This window comes from Rhopalosiphum padi, chromosome 2 (assembly GCF_020882245.1).
Source record: "Rhopalosiphum padi isolate XX-2018 chromosome 2, ASM2088224v1, whole genome shotgun sequence".
Lineage (NCBI taxonomy): Eukaryota > Metazoa > Arthropoda > Insecta > Hemiptera > Aphididae > Rhopalosiphum > Rhopalosiphum padi.
The window spans coordinates 67,662,724-67,681,936 of NC_083598.1; the positions used below are offsets into that span (position 1 = coordinate 67,662,724).

Genomic DNA, 19,213 nt, shown 5'->3' on the forward strand with positions numbered 1-19,213 from the left:
AACAACATGTAAAGAAGATTTTATTTTATATACCCTCCACGGCGACGTGTCGATACCAAGCCGTATATATTAAATGAAAACCGTGAAACGTTTCGCATATTTCACATCAACGGCCTTAGAAAACTGTTATTGTTTACCGCTTTAATATCCGATCGGACAATATAATTATAAGAAGGGACAGAAAGGTTGGATTTCTATTCTACCACTACCTATATCATAACATAACGTATATTGGTATATGTGTAGACATGGACACACAGTATTATAATACAATAATAAGTATGCGTGAGGTGATTTTGCTCTCAATCATAAATAAACGATCAAGCTTAAAATAAAATAGACGTAAAGTCTAAGTTAGTTATTTAAAATACTATCATATCATAAATGTATAACATCAATACTCAATGATACCAACGTATAGGTTAATGGAAAAACATTTATATATATATATGAAAAGACTAAAAACTGTCTACTAAAAGCATTTATAGCTGGAGTAAGGAGTAAATTTACTATTGACATTTTGTCAATAATTTACTATCGTTTTTTTGACAACATCTCAATGGGTTAACATTGTTAATCATCTATAGATAATAGTGATTATTGATCCCAAAATACTGAATCTTAATATCATATCTATTTATTTATTTTATTTTAGTCATGTGATTCAAAAATTGAGAAAAATGTATATATTTTTAAATTACAGTTAAAATATGAAACATAATAAAAATAGTCTTTATTCAGATTTGATGTATATTTTATTGTTATTGTGCGGGGACTTGGTAGGTACAGTGAGGGCTACAATCCCGTGGCTAACTTGATAGTAAGTTCTTCTATTCTCCTTCATTAAATATAGGTACTCAGAAAACGCCACTGTAAAACTGTTAATAATAATCCTTAAATTTGTTCACGGAACCGTGTTTCTGATTGAAGCTATTTCTATAGTGTAATATTTTTTTATTCACTGAAACTATCTTAAATGCGTTCAAAGCATAATATTATCGATCTAATTATGTATACAGTTATATTTATTGTACACAAAATTGTTGGGGCATGTGTTTTCCTCTTGAAAGAGTTTTTTCTCAAAGAAAAAAAAATCATTGTGATAAAATATTATTATGTTCACGCACATATAAAACATAATAATAATATTATTATTATTAACCAATAGCTTTCCGCTCCGCATAAAATTTAAAAATGATAATAATGCCGTAACGGTAGCACACGTTGAGTTTCTCACAACGGTGTCAAACTCAATGTACACACACACACACACACAATTCCAATGATTCCCTGAGCTCGTCTTTACGTCAACCACCCACACCGACCAATATAGAAAACCATAGTTAGAAATTACCTCACGGTACGCACCCTTCGTGTATAATATTTAATCAGCTGCATGTGCCACCCCTCTTCTTTCTACATAAATATGATAAAATTTACGTGTATCTAAGTGCCACGTCAACCAATATGGTATATGTTTAACTCCACATCACGCGATAAACGTTCAAAACTGTCTAAACAATTTAATATAATATTAGCGTTAACCGTTGATTATCGTATATTATACCAGAATTGGGCAAAATTGTATCTATATAGGTAATTATTCAAATAAAAAAAAATATTCAAATAATTTTCAAACATAATATTGAGCTTGAGCTCTTTAGTATATACAAATATATGTGTATAACATATCTCCCATATACAGTAGCGTCACGATAATCCTAATAAGGGAATTTGGGAAAGGGGTCTTCGGATTACCTATGACTTTGCTTACGTGGGGCCATTTTCATGTACTTTTTTCGACAAAAATGAAATCACTATATAAACTAATGATCACTATAAAGTATGGCACGCGACTAACAATCATTATCGACGTATCACGTATGGAATTTAACGACCCACGTGTGATATAAGCAGTCGTAATAATCGTTATTATTATTATTTTATTGGTGTACATAAGTATAATAATAGAACAGCGGCGGTGTACACTCGAAGCCGTTAAGATTACCACGTATTTCGGATTACCGCGACGCTATTATATCTATAAAAAGTATCTGTTTCATCTTATGGTAACTATTATAATATAATATAAACATAGTAAAGTGCTTTTTTCAAATGTATAGATACTTCATAAACTATAAAATAGCAATATACATCAATAAAATAAATATTTTTTACGTTATAATGTACCACTGACTGTCGTCATCAGGTCCCGTTGAAAATTTATTTTTCCATGCGACTAAGACCAATTAATTTATCGAAATGTAACAAACTTCAAACTGTCACATGATATGTTTGAACAAAGTGTTATTTTGAAATATAATTTAAAAATTTAGTAATAAATATAATGTTATTTATTAATATTTGAATTATAATTATAATAAGTTACTACAAAACTTGTTTATTGAATTTTGAAATTTGTTATAAATATAATTTTCATTTTTATCATTATTTATTTAAAATTATTTTTAGAAAATTAATATAATTATTAATTATTGTAGTTATTCAAATATATATATATTTATACAATCAAATCCGATTAATTGGAACACATCGGGTAGTGATCTATCTGTACTCACTATCCGACTGTCCCAATAAACGGTTGTAGAATATAACGAATACATTTTTTCAGGACTCTGCTTATTTGTCCCCATTAAGCGATGTCCCTACTAAGTGGATTCTACTGTATTATGTTTTACTTTCTTCTATGATTATGTATACTTTTATATTTGTTTAATATTAATTTTTAATTTTTGCATTTATTTGAAATAAAATTAAATTTCCTATCGTGTAACTTAAAATACAACGCCAACTAGTATTTTTTAAATTTGTACGTTTCAAATTAATAAATTACCAACCAATGTTTAATCAAATAAAATTAACGAAAGTTATTCGAATAAATGATTTTGAAAATTTTTTGAGTACATTTTTTGTTTGAATGATTGTGAATAATAATAATAATAATTTATTTGAATAAAATTTTATCTCAATAATCATTTAAATACAATTTTACTCTACTCTATAGTATACCTATAATATACGGCACAAAATATTGTTGTTATAATTTAAATTTACACGTACCCAAGTATAACATATAATACTATGTAGTCGAATAATATGTCTGTCAACTATATAATATGGTAACAATGTAAGTATATACACAATTGATCGGAAAAGATAACTGTAAATAATATATTAATGCACCAAGATAATAAAAGGATGATCTATTTAATTTTCAAAATCATGTATTAACTATCATTTATATATTTTATACTTTTATTATTATAATAATAAATAATAATACAACCAATGTATCTAAGTGTATATTATATACGTACCTATTCCTGATTCTTATAACCTCCATGCTGTATGTGTAATTTCAATTTTAAATCATTTGTTTCCTCTTATAATATTATTATATACTAAATAAAGATGCGGTCTTAGTAAATATTGTTTACAATACTATTATAATAATGTATTTTATAGATGTACGCGGTACTCTGTGTGATATCTCAATATCAAGAACTAATGGCGGGCAGAGGTACTGCGCGTTTTGAACAAACCTTGAAGGTAAATATTCAAAGCATATTAACACTAAAAGTTTATAATTACTTATAAATGCTTGTAGCATTAAAATAAAAGTTTACAATGTATTAAATATAATAATATAGATGGAAGTACACATAAATCCTATACTCGTATGGTTTAAAAACGTTTCAAACGAATATTATGGTGAAACTTTATTCCCTTCTGAACTAATCCGCTTAAAGCTACATATTTTTAAATGTATAATTATTTTTCATAACAGTATATACTAAAGGGCAAACGAATATAAATCACTAATTTTAATTGAATTTAATTATAAAATATAAAATATATATTTTATATACATTAACTTTTTACTATATTATTACAAATTGTATAAAATACAAAAAGTGTAAACAAGAATTAAATATAAGTGATCTCAATTCAAATATATTTATTTCCATGCACTCAGGCATAGGTATACCAGCCAAATTCAATGCATTTTTTCCTAATTTAATATATTGTATTGTATTGCGCCACTACTACTTTATGTTAGTGTTTAATAAATGATAGGTGAAAATAAAAATTGTGGTATTATATAATAATGAAATATAATTTTTATAGGATTTCACTTAACCTAACGAAAATATATTTTTAGATTTTATTTCGAAAACAAATTTAATTTACCTAATTCTCTATGTGATTTCTTCTATATCGACTTAGTTATAATCATGAGTCATGATTATTAATAATAATAAATTATTCATGACAATAATCAAATTAAATTTCCAGAGATCCTCTGTATTATAAAACCATGTATTATTTAAATTATAATGATAATACAAATCGTACTTTATTCGATGTTTTTGTTCAGTAGTTCACCATAAAAACTTAAAAATATATAGGAATTGTTGTACTTACTTCAAAAGTCAAAAAATTATATTATTTCCAGAAATCAAATATTTAAATGCATCATAAATAATGTTAAAAGTTGTAAAATTTAAGGTTTTTTTTGTTTTTGTAACATACAATCCATTAATAATGAGTTATATAGATTGAATTATAACTTCGATATTATTGTTTATTAATAATTGATTTTATTGTATTTTCACACAATATATACATGTGTAGAATAAATCATGTCAATTTAAGTTTACGGCAAGTTTGTTATTTATTCAGAAAAACGATAACTGTTGGAACAGTATCTTTCTTTAACGCGTCACTATAAACTTGTACGTAATGATACGTTTATAGAAAAATCAGAGTCATACTGTAAAAAAAATAATGAATGTGTTCCAGTTTACATATAGGTTTCAGAGTTTGTAGATAACATTTCACATATTTACAGATATCAAACTCACTGACATTGAGTAACATCGCGATGAACCCAATAACATAGATACATTTAATATTTTAAATTATATTTCGAGATTTTTAAGTTTCTTTATGTTAATAAATTCTAATAAATATATTTTTTATCGGTTTAGGTTTTCATCATGCCTACGTTTCAAAACAATTAACAATTAAAAATTTAAATAATATAATGCTATAACAATCGAACAATGATATTATATAATCATTCAAAAGTCGAAACCTTATAGTCGTTAAATTTTCGCTACCGTGTAATTAAGCAGTTTAGTATTCAATCTATTCAAATTAATTTTTTAAGAAAATGTTCAGATTTTCATACGTATTTTTTAAACTTATTAATTCTAAAAGGCTTTTTTATTTTAAAATTATAAAAATAAATATAATAATTCATTATTTAAAACACTTTTAGGCCACAGGCATTTTCTAAAGGTTTTTGGGACATTACATTTCCTGCTATCCTATTAGTCCTGTTAGTCCTAATAATATTGTGTATTAAATAATAAAATGGAATTGTATTATCTATTCACCGCCTGACGTTAATTATAGGTATTAAAAGCTTATTTTTATTATGATTAATAATGCAGATATAAAAGAAGATAGTTAGATATATAGAAACATTAATATAAAACAGTTGTGCGTGCGCGTGATCGTGTCCTTATAAGCTGCAATGTCTATATAATAATAACTTAAATATAAACTATTTTTAAGAGCTTTTAAAATAATTTTAAGTGGTTTTTTTTTAGAGTTTTTAACTTATAGTCTAAACTCTGCTGCATAAATAAAATCGTGAACTCGAGAATAATAAATGTTATATTTGCGTCCGTATAGATATCGCCAGTGAGGTACACCTGTCAGCCGACAGGCACCAGTTGCTTGAGTTCGAGGCGACCTGCTACACTGCCGGCGTCACCAACGCAGAGTCCCACGAAGACCACAGTAACTGCAACAGCGAGCTCGGTGGTGATGACTGCAGGTGGCGGGACGTCCTCAGGTTCGCGCAGGGGTTCCAGGAAACATGTCCAGTTCCCGGATTTTGATGCTCCTAATCTAAAATCCACGGACCTGTTGCATGCAAACTGGAAGCAAGGATCGTCGCCGCCACCCGAACAGGGCACCGTGACACCCACAGGTTATACATGAACCGGTGCAACTCGTCTACCGATACTTAAAATACTTTTATTTAACACTCGTTTGCGAACATTTATATTTTTAAATTATTAAATATTAAGTTATTCTTGACTAAAACTGGATTATTTAAATATTATTTATTTTATAATACTTTTTTCGAATAAAATCGCTGTGTAAGAAACATTATAACTATAATTTACCTATCACTGATAATAATATAAATTAAGGCGATTACTACGCCAGCTTAAAAATCCGCGCATAATGCATTAATGCGATATTGTAATATTTTCCAAAATGCGAAATTATATGTACGCAAGCGAGTTAAACATAACACTGCTGCTATAGGTGTATACAGAGATTTCGTTTTAAAACAGAACATTATACAAAACGATTCAATTTTTACAGTAAATACTCGTTATCTTTAAAATAAATTTTTACATAATTACAAAATAACCTAATTACAAGACATCTTTGAAAAAATCATTTTACTACGTATTTTGTATAGTCGTCGTTTTTTAAGTTTTACTTTTTTAAATAACAACATAGATTTTAAATATCGTATTACATAAGAGAATATTTTTCTTAGAATTATGATGTATACAAATCAAATTTTAAACTTGTAGTTAATTATATGGTAATAAGTATTTAAAGTATTTAATGAGCAAAAGTAATATAAAAAAATAAATATATTTTGCGAAATACATCCACTCTATATACCGTTCATCAAAACTGTAAATACTTTTATATAACTAATTAACTGAGTACTCGTTAAAAATTTGATTTCGACACAAAAAATAATTGTGAGTATTGACTGTTAAAAAAAATCACAGAGTATAAAATATTATAAAATTATTTTCCTGAATAGATCGATGTTAATTGTGTTTTTTTTTATCTTGCATAATTAGGTATAATTTCGAGTAGGGTCAAATATACGTTTTATGTACGAAATGCATTGTTGGTAAAAAGAAATATTATTATTTTATTCACTATTATAAATGTTACACCATTTCACACTTTACACGTAGACTTTCAATATAAATTACTTATGAAAACAATCATAGAAACAACTATAAAATATTACACACGACCTAAACATCCTCGAAAAAAGTATGTCACAGCATGTAATTCCTGACAATTCTCCAAGTCAAAGGTTAAAATAAACTTACTAGTGTCGTAATCTAGTCCCCGCGCAATATTTTTTATTTAAACCTTATAGAAATGTCATATATAGGTGACTTCCTCAAATCAAGGTTTTTAAATAATTAACTGTAAATATCACTTCAAGCTATGACCGCATATGTATAACTTATATTGTGTACATTAGTAAATTAAATAAACCTATTGTTGTATAAAGTTGTAGATAAAAATAAACCTTGTTGGTATTTGATTATCGTTATTTATAGATAGGTACCTCCGCTGAAATTTTTATGAATATTTCTTTTATTATATAACGAAATATTTAAGAATTTTATAGCATATTGCTATATTGGTATTTTGAAGTAACATGTTATAAAGTATAAAAAAAAATTAACATAATAAAATAAGGATTTTTATAAAAACTAACATTATTATTTCAAAAATATTTATGTTAGGATGATAAGTGTAATACTGATGTTATGATCACCATTCAACACTGACGGTATTATGTAAACTTTTTATAGACACAGGTATATAATAATTTTTATCACGTGTTTATATTATAATTCGTAGAAATAAAAATAAAACAAATGTATGTATTTCATTGCCCGAAACTCGACAACCGATCTATATCACATCGCGATTATATTATACGCTTGTAAATACTTCAAGTGTGCTGAGTGCGCATTTTAACCTTAATACCTATAAAGGTTATTTGGATTTGCTTTTAATAAATATGACGATTAACGAACAGAAAACTGTATACGAACATTTGCACGAGGCCGCGGTAATAATACATTATTATTGTGCAGTAGTGCACACAGGAAGGTAGTGTTTGTTATGTACCTCGGTGACTGCACACACTTTTGTAATAGGTATTTTTACTCCTTTCATCTGTCGTTATTTTTTATACAGAGTGAACTATTTAACATAAGACACTCATTTTATTTCAGTCCAACGTTTTTGAGAATATTCCTTAAACATAGATTTGTAAGTACGAGTAATTATATAAACAACATTTTTGGAAAAAAATATATTTTTTACTATTTTTTTTAGCGTTAGATTGTTTAAGTATTTTACTCTATTAAATAATAACATATACATTTTTATATCATATTTAAGATCAGCATAATATAAATATATTAAATAAACTATTCGGAGTGTTTAAATTTATAAAAATTAAATTATGATCATATAAGCTCATCAAAGTACCAAATTAAAATTACTTTTATAACACTCTAAACAGTCTAAACACTCATAAAAACTTTAAATAAAAATAAATATATTTTTTTTAGAATTGTGTTGATTTTAACGACTTGAAAATCATGTAAAAAAATATTTTTTGAAATAATGAGCTTCTTATGTTAAATGGCTCTTAAATAACTTTTAGTCTTTCTTCGAACTCGTATTAATAGTATTATTTCTTACCTGACCGTTATTCTTCATCCCCCATATGACCATATTATTACCATTATTACAAACTAATAAAGTAATAAATGAGATAATAAATATAATTATATACCCCGTATACATAAATAATACACACTTTATGTTAGATACATATATAGGATGTGTTTAGATAATTAGGATAAATATTATCAGTTGTGAACAAAAAACCATAATTTAATTGTAAATTATTATTCATAAGATGCTTAAATATACATATTCTACACTGATCCCAGCAAAGTTTGCATAGGCTGTGCAGAAAATAATGATTTGATCCTAAAAATGGTTACTATATTTGCCGTTTTGAGCCATAATATTTAAAGATGATGTGACCACTGATATTCGTTGATTCATCGTCATATAGATATTAAAGACATCAATAAGTAATAACAGCTAGATATCATCAATATTATATCGATGGTTAGAATTAGATATTGACGTACATGCCAACAGATATAATATATACTGCTGGTATATCAGCAGGTACTGACAGGAATCGACGAATAATGACTAAACTATAGGCACATTCTGTACACAGTCTATATTATTATTATGAAAATATTTCGATTTTAGCGCACTTCGCCTTAGTATATTTTATACTAATGATGAATTGACAACATAAATTCTCGAGAACTCTGACACCATGTACACAGTATTTACTTGCATTGCGCTATGACAGGATTACAAACAATTTGCCGTGATAAATAAATGAAGGTGATTTATCATTATTTAACGCTGAAAATTATTCCATGCGAAGACTTTGACTCACGTATGAATGGGTGTATTTATTTTAACAACATACTATAGTAGTCTACGTGTAATCGATGCGATAAATTGCTTAGTATATATTACATCTAAATCTATTTTTTATTCATACGTGATTTTGTACGCACGCGTTTGCACAAAATGGAGTGATGGTCAATACTTACGACGGGTAGAAAAAAAAAGAAACACATTTTAGATTCTTCCGGCATGAACAAGCCAGACTTATATTATAACTCTATATGTTATATATATTACCTAACCGAGTTTTGACGCGTAGTTGTGGGTTTTAAATCCCATAGCGCGTGTATTTTTATATCTAACTTTCGATACAATAACATTTTTATATAACCCACAATGTTGTGTTCTACACAGAATTATATCATTATTGCGTCTGTCTATGATACACTAACCTGATAGGATTTAAAATTTTTTTTTATCGTTTTTGGTAAACTGCAGTTAAAACTAACTTACGTTTAATATATTATACTGTATAACAATAATATTTACAATAAAATATAAGTAGCCCGAATTTTTCCATGCGACACCTTTGTGCTTTAATTATTATAAATGACATAATTTATTATTATCGTTTATGTTAACTTCTGTGTTGCTCCGTCTTACAAATGTTCGACAAATACTAACAAATTGTAAATATTTTAAATTTATGTATAATCGAACTTAATCTAAGAAAATAATCCATTATTTTATGTCAGCTTTTCACAATATTTCAATTTTTTATATAATGAACACTTTCGGATTTAAAAATGTAACATACTCACTATAATATGCTATAATATTGTAAGAAAAACACACGTGCAAAAATCACTAACAATGATATTACCTTTAAGTTTGATAATAGGTACTTAATATTAAAGCTAACGACACAAAATTGGTTATAATAAATGAAAATTGTCTATGTTGTGAGATTGTAAGTACTTTTTTAAGATACAACTGACAACAGACAATACAAGAGAACGTCACTCTTTACTTAAAAAAAAACCTTGTAGAAAAAACTATCATGTCTCTAGTCCCGTAGAGTAATTAGGTTTTTATAAAACTTTTTTATTTTATATTTATTTATTTATTTTGATAAGAGAAAGACTTTTTACAGAGTGAATTAGAGTATAGTTTTCAAAACTCTATTATAAATCCTTATGGTGTAAGACTGTAAGAGGAGATATAATAATATGTCTAACTTTCACAAGTTTTCTTTTTTTATATTATTTTAGTTTTAGCAACACAATCAACCTAAGCGCCCCCCCCCCCTAAAAAAGATCAAATCCTAACTATCTCATGAGTGTGTAGATTATACGGGAAGATTCCACAAATGTGCTAGCGTGCATAAGGGACCGTTGGACTTACTTTTTATATCAATAAAATCACTAAAATCCAAATATTTAATACCTAAGGTCACTAAAAACCACTTTTTTGAAGAAAAAAAAACTCGTATGTAAGTTTTTGCGATGGAGGATTTATTTTTGAACTCCGAAACTTGACATGCATTGTTAGATGTGTTTCCGAAATAGTTTTCTATATTTTTTTTATGTTATTGGACCTCGTTACTTTTTGATGTTTTTATCGTTAAAAACTTATTTTATATCTTTTTAAGTGGGTATATTATTTGTGTAATCAGTCATCCAACTTTTCAAAAAAATGTATTTTTCAGTACCGTTTCATCATCGATACTCAAAAATTCTTAATTATTTTCATTTTAAAAATGAATTTAAAAGGAGAATATTAAAAATTCTTAAATTTTAATTTTTAAAAGTGGGATAATCGACTTAAATTAGAAATCTTCATAAACAATTTAAATTTGTTTTCATTTTTTAGATTTTTTATCGCATCACTAGTTTAACGGTAGAAAGTTACTATCAAATTCTTTTAATATATAGAAATTAAAATTCACTTGTTATATTATAGTCATTATAGTGTTAACGTTTATTCCAGAATTATCGAGTCAACAACTGCTGATCGCTGACAACAGGCCAAGCCATTTACAAGCCGACCTGCTGCAGATATCCACGCAAGATTGTCCAAAAAAGTTTACAGCAGATCTTTAGACTTGATTCAAAAGTACATTTTTACGCGGTGTTTCACATCCAATATAGCCTTATTATAAAATTTAATATATAATATTATACATTATGTAATATTTTCTTTTATAATATAAAACTTTTATTGTGTGACAAAATATTATTTTAAGTGTACTATTATCATACTAATGTTATTATAATATGTCATTTGTAAATTTGTTTGACCAATTTAATGTAATAAAAATTATAATTATAATAGTGAGTATTAAAATACTATTATCACAATCCATCTATAACCGGTGTTATTATCATTACAGACACCGCAATACTATTACATGCATATAATAAATCTTCTGCAATATGTAGCTGCACAAAAAGTAGTGGATCATACTACGATTTAAATATAAGTAATCTAATCGGATAGAATATTATATTTAAGAGCCAACTTTTATGTTGTATTTTTATTATTGCTATATTATATGAATATTATACGCCACGCACAGCGAAGAAAAAACTATAATTTATTACGAGATGTCCGAAAAATGTATTCCCGACAGCGATGTACCTAATTTGCATAACCTAAACGCCGGGTTATCGATGAGGTCAGTTGTATATTGGGTAAATGATTATTATAATATTATTCCAATATTATGCAATTATTTGACAGAAATAAAATTACTTTTGAAAGAAAAAGCTCTCTTATATTTTATTTTTGCGTGTGTACTGTATTATTATATGTTTATAATTAAACTTATAACAAAATTTCCTTGTTCTCGTTAATTTTATAAGATCGATTAAACCACAAAAAAAAAAATAATTTTATGTTTATATAAATACATATAACACAGTGACGTAGTGAGGTAACACAAATAAAATACAATCTCTGGACACGTATATCCAAATAAAAACCAATACTGAGTTATTTACGTAGAAAAAACAGGCATAGTTACGGTGTCGAGAGATGTTGTTAAAAAGATTGGTGCTCGTGTACTCTTAGAAGAGATGTTACTAAAGGGAGTGGTGGGCCTGCACTGATGAGGGAGATGACTTGGTCAAGCCAGCCAGAGACGTAGGCGGCCCCATCAAAGGCATCCGCGTTTCCGAAGATCTGGCTTTATCCTTCGTTGCAGAGGCCTTCATTGGGCCATCCCCGTCTTTGTCGACACACGAAAAAAGTCACACGTCATGCGTTTTATTGTCACAGAGACATATAGAGTTTCTGTATGATCTCGTTATATAAATCGTCTCTTTCATCACTGATAAAAGATTATTATTGAAATTAACCGTTATCTGCGCGCGGCAACTCGACCGTTATTAATTTATTATATTTAAACCTCTATGAAATTATTACAATTATGACATGAATGTGATTTCTTATTTTAAATATCCAATATATATATATACAGTGGAACTTCGATTATCCAGGGCAATGGTAGGGAGGGGGTCACATGGATAAATGAAAACCACGGGTAATCGAGACTTTTTATAATAATGAAATTTTTTATTTAATTATAATTAGAAATATATACAATAATGTTATACATCCATAATATTGTATGTATACAACAAGTTATCAGGGCTTAAAATATGAAGTTATCAGTCTTTTTTTTTTTTGGTTTGTAGGTGTTAAAATTAAAATTTTTATGAATTTTAAATTACAAAATAATTTGTATATTAAAATATATTATTGATATTTTCGTGATTTTGTAAACATTTTAACTTCAAACTGTTAAAAAAAAAATTCATAGCTTGAAAATACTTAGAACGACTGTAATCTGCTGTTAAATTATGAAACGCTTTCATTAGCAATGGGCGTCTCCATTTATTATCGTTTTTCAATGAAAAATATCGACTGAGTCTTCTAGAATCTTAATAAGCACACTTAAGAAAGTAAATTAATTTTAAAATATATTTACCCAAATATAATAGGTATAATAACTGTAAACTTACAATACTAATGCCAAATTACATAAAAAAAAATTGATTAATTTAATGGTTCAATAAAATTTAATGGGCCACTAAATCATGTTCAACACGTTCACTGAGGATGATGCCAAATGGCATCAGCCATCAATTAACATTGTTTGCATAATTGCATACCTATTATACTGAATGATGACAGTTGGCATAATCTATTTTGATATTATTCACTAAATTTGGTCAGCGTTACAATACTAAACTATTTTTTTTATTAGCGTCTCCTACAAATACGTATTATTTCACAAATAAGTCATTCTTAGATATTTTTTTTATTTTTTTTTTTTGAATTCAAATTTTTTTAACGCCACAAAAAATACACTCAAATATGATACGCCGCAGTTTTTAAAGAACATTAATAAAGGTAGAATATTATTCGGGATCCCTGCACATCTTATGATATAACTTTGATGATTTTATTTGCATATAAATAAGTAAATATTCATAAATCTTTAATGTTGTTTTGTAATGTCGGCCATATGATGATTTACAGTTTGCTGCGTTATGACATGCATTAATAGCTTCTTTTTTTTACAAAGTTTCTCTGTATAAGATAACAATTGTATTTGAGTAAGGTTATCATTGCGATTACTTTTTATTTTAAGTTTAACAGCAATAATTCTTACATTTATTTTGTTGATATTTTCTTCTTAGTTGACTACCTTTAATACATCTCAACTTTTTTTGACAATTATTGGAATAAAAAGTTTTGTTTTGCATAACCAACACATTCAAGGGGATATAATGCCTTTATCAGTGTTATATCCAATACAAGAAGTTAGTTTGTTAACATTTTATAATTTTTGTGTAGGTCTTAATAACATTTTATTTCAAGAAATTAAACTGGTTTTTTTTTATTTGTTCTATAAGTAATAAGAATGTTGTTGTTTTTTTTTTTTTTGTAGTAGTAGTAGTAGTAGTAGTTTAAATAGGTAGTACATTAATAAGTGTTATAACAGTGTTATATAAAGTATACTTCATTTTAATATTTTAACAAAATAACAATAATTACAGTTATACATATAATGTCATATTTTTTAATTTAAAATGTTAAATGCTCTAAGTTTAAATTTGTACTATAACATTACAGGAATTTTTATTTTAACAATATTATTAATTTGTATATTTAAATTAAACACATTTTATGAAATAAATTTGTTCAAGAAATGAAAATTGTTATTTTTAATTTATATTTTCTTGTATATAGTTGTCATATGCTTAAATTATAATATTATATTGATTTAATAATTAATTTATTAAAGAAAAATAGTTAGTTTAGCAATGTAAGAATTATTCATTATAGTAATAATAAAAATACTAAAGGAAATAAAGACTTTTTTATCTTGGTTTGCTATATATAAATAATGGGTTTTAAACCAACTGCATTGTATTTATTTGGTAACTACTACCTACAATATACATCACTGCAGTGTCGTATTTTGGGGGGTGGGGGGAGGGAATAGATCCCCCCATTTGTCTTTTTTTTTACTGATAGGCTTAATAATATCGTACATATATTACAGAAACACAGAATAAAATTATTGAAAACTCTACATTTTATTATAAAAAAATTATGCCTGCAGTCAATACACGACCTACTTCTAAATATGTATATGATTGAAAACAATTCGTATCGTAAATCGTAAAATTCCGTCAATCGATTGACGCGTCATTATTGTCAATAACGATCTGGCTATTATCATGCTTTTAATAATAATTAGCGTTTGGTTGCTATTTCAAAACATATTGCAAGGCGAAGGCATGTATTTATAAATAAGCATTCTAAACAATAAATTCTAATAATTAAATAGAATACAAATAAATAATCAAACTTAAATACTAAAATACGAGTTATTACTTAATTTTATAATATTTATATAGCTGCCTAGCGGCTTTTACCTTCTCGGGATCCAGGCCCCCGGCTAAGCATTTTGATGTGCATAGCCGCTCAGCTGCTTTACACTTGCACTTCAGTGTTTTACATTTTTGTAAATACGTACATCGGTCGTAGCCCTGACCACCCAAATTAAAACATTTCCGTGCTGTCTCACGGAGTGAAATTTTGGTTTGTGGCACATCATCGACTTACAGAAATCTTTCTTTGCAAATCACAAATTGGTTTCAACTAAATAAAGTTGAAAGACGACCTTCTTTAGTCTCAATTTTGTACATATTATTGTTAACTGCAAATATATAATAATTTTATTTTATTATTTTATCTGGAATTTTAATAATACAAGTAAAATGTTTGTAGTCACCCGAAATAATAACTTCAATAATGTTTCTAAGATCACTACGGGCCCTATCGACGTCTGGAATCTTAACCGTCACTGACTGGCCTATTTCACCGGGACGGAATCGATTCTCAGAAGCTTGCTTCATTTTAATGGCTTGAAATTTTAAATTTTTAAGTAATTCAAGTTCTATTGTCACGAATAGATTTTATTGTTAAAGGTAGAGCTAAAATAAAACAAATACATAGAATAATTTTAGTTTTATAGTTATTACTCGACGAGAAACAAGATGAAACAAAAATCTAAAATTAAAATACAAAATATTATTATTATTTTATAGGTAGCTACCTTCTTTATTTTCGATATAGTCATTACTGTTCTATTCAAAGCTGTTTCGAAGTCTTCATCAGTTCTTAAATTATTTATTATATTTATTGGCAGAAGTATACTTTTTAATCCATAACCTCGTAAGGTGAACATTTTATTCCGGAATGCAATGAACGGTTTTTCATAAACTGGACATATTTTATTCCCTCACTCCATTTCTTAGTATGGTTATCTTTTAACCAAGTAGCAAGGATATTTTCAATGTCCTGGTTAGCTCGTTCGACTGAACCTTGGCTCTGTGAATGGCGAGGTTTACCATGAATTATTTTAAGTTCTGGCCACATTGCACATATTTCAGTTACAACCTGGTTTGCAAATTCTCAACCATTATCTGATTGTAAAATTAGCGGTGCTCCGAACGTTGAGAAAATATCTAATAATACGTAAGCAACTTCTTCAGCGCGTTTGTATTTTAATGGTCGAAGTAATACATATTTTGTGAGGTGATCTTGATAAACCAATATAAATTTATACTCGCCATCCGATTGTGCTTGCATATCTATAAGGTCTATCTGACAGCGAGAATTCATCTCAGTCAATTCTCAGAAGATATAATTGGTTGTACCGCCACTAACCCTTTCTTAGCTATGCTTTTTTTTTTTTTACATGATTCGCAATTATTTAAATATAACATAATTATATCTCTAGTAACATTTTTATATTTACTATTTACCTCGTGCTCCATTCTATTTCGACCACCATAACTAATCGATAAATGAACTTCATTTATAATATTAAATAATTCTTCATTATGAACATAATATTTGATTTCATTATTTTCAGATACTGGTACAATTAAGTTGTTAATATCGGAAATTTTTACCTAACACGTCGTATTTTTTTCAAAGTGTGTAGTCGTCGGGTTCCTTTTTTTTAATTATTCTTTAATTTAATTATATGTGAAATTAATTGATGGTATTTTAACTTTGTCAAAAATGAATTATTTAAACCTTTTTTGTTAAATAAATTATTTAAATCGACATTAAACTTGTCCATATTTGAATTTATTATAAGTTAATACGCAATTGAACTTTACTATACAAACGATTTGCGGTTACTAAAACGTTAATTTTACGAGAATTAACCCGTATAGGTAAAAGATCTTATCGATTATGGTGTTACGATTTACGATAAACATTATAATCATATATTATGTGCGACGTCCTCTTAATATGTGGATTGCTCCATTATAAGAAAACCGATAAGAACAAATGAAAAAATACACTACCTAACTATTCCAAATCTACAAATAATAATCATTGTTTAACCTGGCTCTGATATACGAAATCGGGACTAAGGAAGATCGTCTTTCAATTTTATACAGTAGAAATCAATTTATGATTTGCAAAGAAAGATTATGCGACTATGCACATAAAAATACCACGGAAGTAGTACTTCAGTACTTATTGCGAAAGTAAGTGATGTAAAAATAAAAAATAAAATTATATTTTCTAATAACATAAATAAAAAATATTATAGTATAAAATATATATAGTATTCATTATGTTTTGGCAATACTTTTCTTTTAAATATTATATTATCTATATTGCCCAATATATGAAGGCCATTATATACAATGCCCGAGCATTGTATAAAGCGACCGGGCATTGTATAAAACGCCCAAATTGTATACTTTACCCGTAACATATAGATATTCAATGGCAATATTAATTACAAACAATATATAGGTACAACTGTCTAGGCGTAGCCACACACCGATAAGCGCTGTACGGCACAGTTTTAATACTTAGGGCTTCTGATTAATGATTATTGCCGACCAACGCTCACTGCTTGTTTTCGTGATCGCGATCAAACTACTCACAAAACCGTAAAACAGTTTTTTACCGTCGTCGATGTGCATCGTGTTAAGTAGGTACAATTTGTATGGTGCTTGGTAGCTTGGTGATATACTCGTTTATTGTCACCGTCAATCCCATTACCATTGACACACGTTTTTTATAAAAATTAATTATTTGTGGTTTTAGATATCCAATTTGGATTTAGGTTGTACTTTGGAGAGGTCAAACTTGAAAATTTCCAATACAAAAATTATCGGTAATAAACAAACAAAAACGTGAATTCCTTAAAAATTCATAAGAACTTTTCTTTTTATTTAGAAGTTTTGAAAATGTAATAAAAATTACTCATACGTTTTTCATTATAAAACTGTTTAAAATCTAAAAATCAAAAAGACAACAATTTTCAGTAACTATTACTCTTTATAGACATTTCAAGTTCAAATTTAGATATATCATAATTTGAATATAAATTCGGCGCTAAATATTTCAGACCAATGAGAATGCCGTATTTCCCTATGAGTTTTATTCATTGACTTTAAAGTATAAAGTACTTTAGATTATATAAAGTCAATGGTTTTATTTGATGTGCGGAATGTTAATATGCCCACATTGCCCACGGACTATTATATATACTCAGTGGCGTATTTAGAATTTTGCTGCCCCGGGTACACATTTTTTTAATGCCCTTTTTCTCTCACAGTTTTTTTTATAGTAGCAATTTTTCTTACCCTAAAAAAACTTACAATACATGTGATATGCTAATAGTATCAATAGTATCATGTAGTATAAAAATCTATCGAGTGTCCTAGAATGTTGAATATGGTAGGTTTTCTTAGTAGTACCCATGATAACAAAAAAATTAAAGCCAATTGTAAAATTTATTAATTTATTCTCATAATATGTTTACAAACATCATTCAATTAATTTTTTTCGTCGCGCATTTGATCTTGCAAAATCTTCAATTATTTTATCATAGTTTAATGAATTTTTCAACTGTGATTCAATATTTAGAATCGCCAAAGAGTTTAAACGATTATCACTCATAGAAGATCTAAGGTATGTTTTAACTCTTTTAAGAGTACTAAATGAACGCTCGGCTGAAGTATTTGACGCAGGAACACACAAAAACATTCGCAATGCAATATTAACGTATGGGTAAATATCATGTAAATTATCATCTTTCAAGACTTTACATAAATAAAGCACCGATTTTGTTGTTACGCTTTCTGGTAAGTCTTTTAAGTAACTACGAAAATGAATACATTCATTCATAAACGATATATCCAGATCTTGAGGATATTGTTTTTGTAACACTTCAGCTTTTTGTCTTACTTCTAATACTGACAACTCAGTAATGTTAAACGAAAATCCAAATGAAGTATTAATTTTTAAAAAATAACAAACATTTTTA

General features: G+C 27.4%; 3 protein-coding genes across 3 annotated transcripts in view; 1 reads left to right on the plus strand and 2 right to left on the minus strand.

The window, feature by feature from the left end:
- LOC132920618 (uncharacterized) overlaps positions 1-11,663 on the plus strand; it is a 122,624-nt gene extending 110,961 nt beyond the window's left edge. The window contains exons 7-9 of the mRNA XM_060983123.1: positions 3,487-3,570; positions 5,725-6,025; positions 11,320-11,663. Coding sequence (XP_060839106.1) covers positions 3,487-3,570; positions 5,725-6,025; positions 11,320-11,432 — 498 coding nt within the window. The 3' untranslated portion in view covers positions 11,433-11,663. The remainder of the gene's footprint in view (positions 1-3,486; positions 3,571-5,724; positions 6,026-11,319) is intronic.
- A 4,135-nt stretch (positions 11,664-15,798) lies between these two features.
- LOC132919049 (KRAB-A domain-containing protein 2-like) lies at positions 15,799-16,533 on the minus strand. Its single transcript, XM_060980400.1, has 3 exons — positions 16,387-16,533; positions 16,155-16,308; positions 15,799-15,842 (listed from the first exon to the last, which is right to left on the minus strand). The coding sequence occupies exons 1-3, from the start codon at positions 16,531-16,533 to the stop codon at positions 15,799-15,801; spliced, it is 345 nt and encodes a 114-aa protein (XP_060836383.1).
- A 2,181-nt stretch (positions 16,534-18,714) lies between these two features.
- Positions 18,715-19,185, minus strand: LOC132919050 (52 kDa repressor of the inhibitor of the protein kinase-like; the record flags this gene model as incomplete). The annotated part of the gene is made up of 1 exon (XM_060980401.1): positions 18,715-19,185. A coding segment is annotated over one exon (471 nt), but the record flags the coding sequence as incomplete, so codon positions are not given.
- Positions 19,186-19,213: the final 28 nt, after the last annotated feature.

What these genes read in the sequence shown, in the direction of transcription:
- LOC132919049 (XM_060980400.1), bottom strand. Translation starts at nt 16,533, where the DNA reads ATGAATTCTCGCTGTCAGATAGACCTTATAGATATGCAAGCACAATCG. An exon ending in GCGCTGAAGAAGTTGCTTAC is followed by an intron (nt 16,309 to 16,386) that starts GTATTATTAGAT and finishes TTTGCAAACCAG; the next exon opens with GTTGTAACTGAAATATGTGC. An exon ending in TAACCATACTAAGAAATGGA is followed by an intron (nt 15,843 to 16,154) that starts GTGAGGGAATAA and finishes GTTTTATTTTAG; the next exon opens with CTCTACCTTTAACAATAAAA.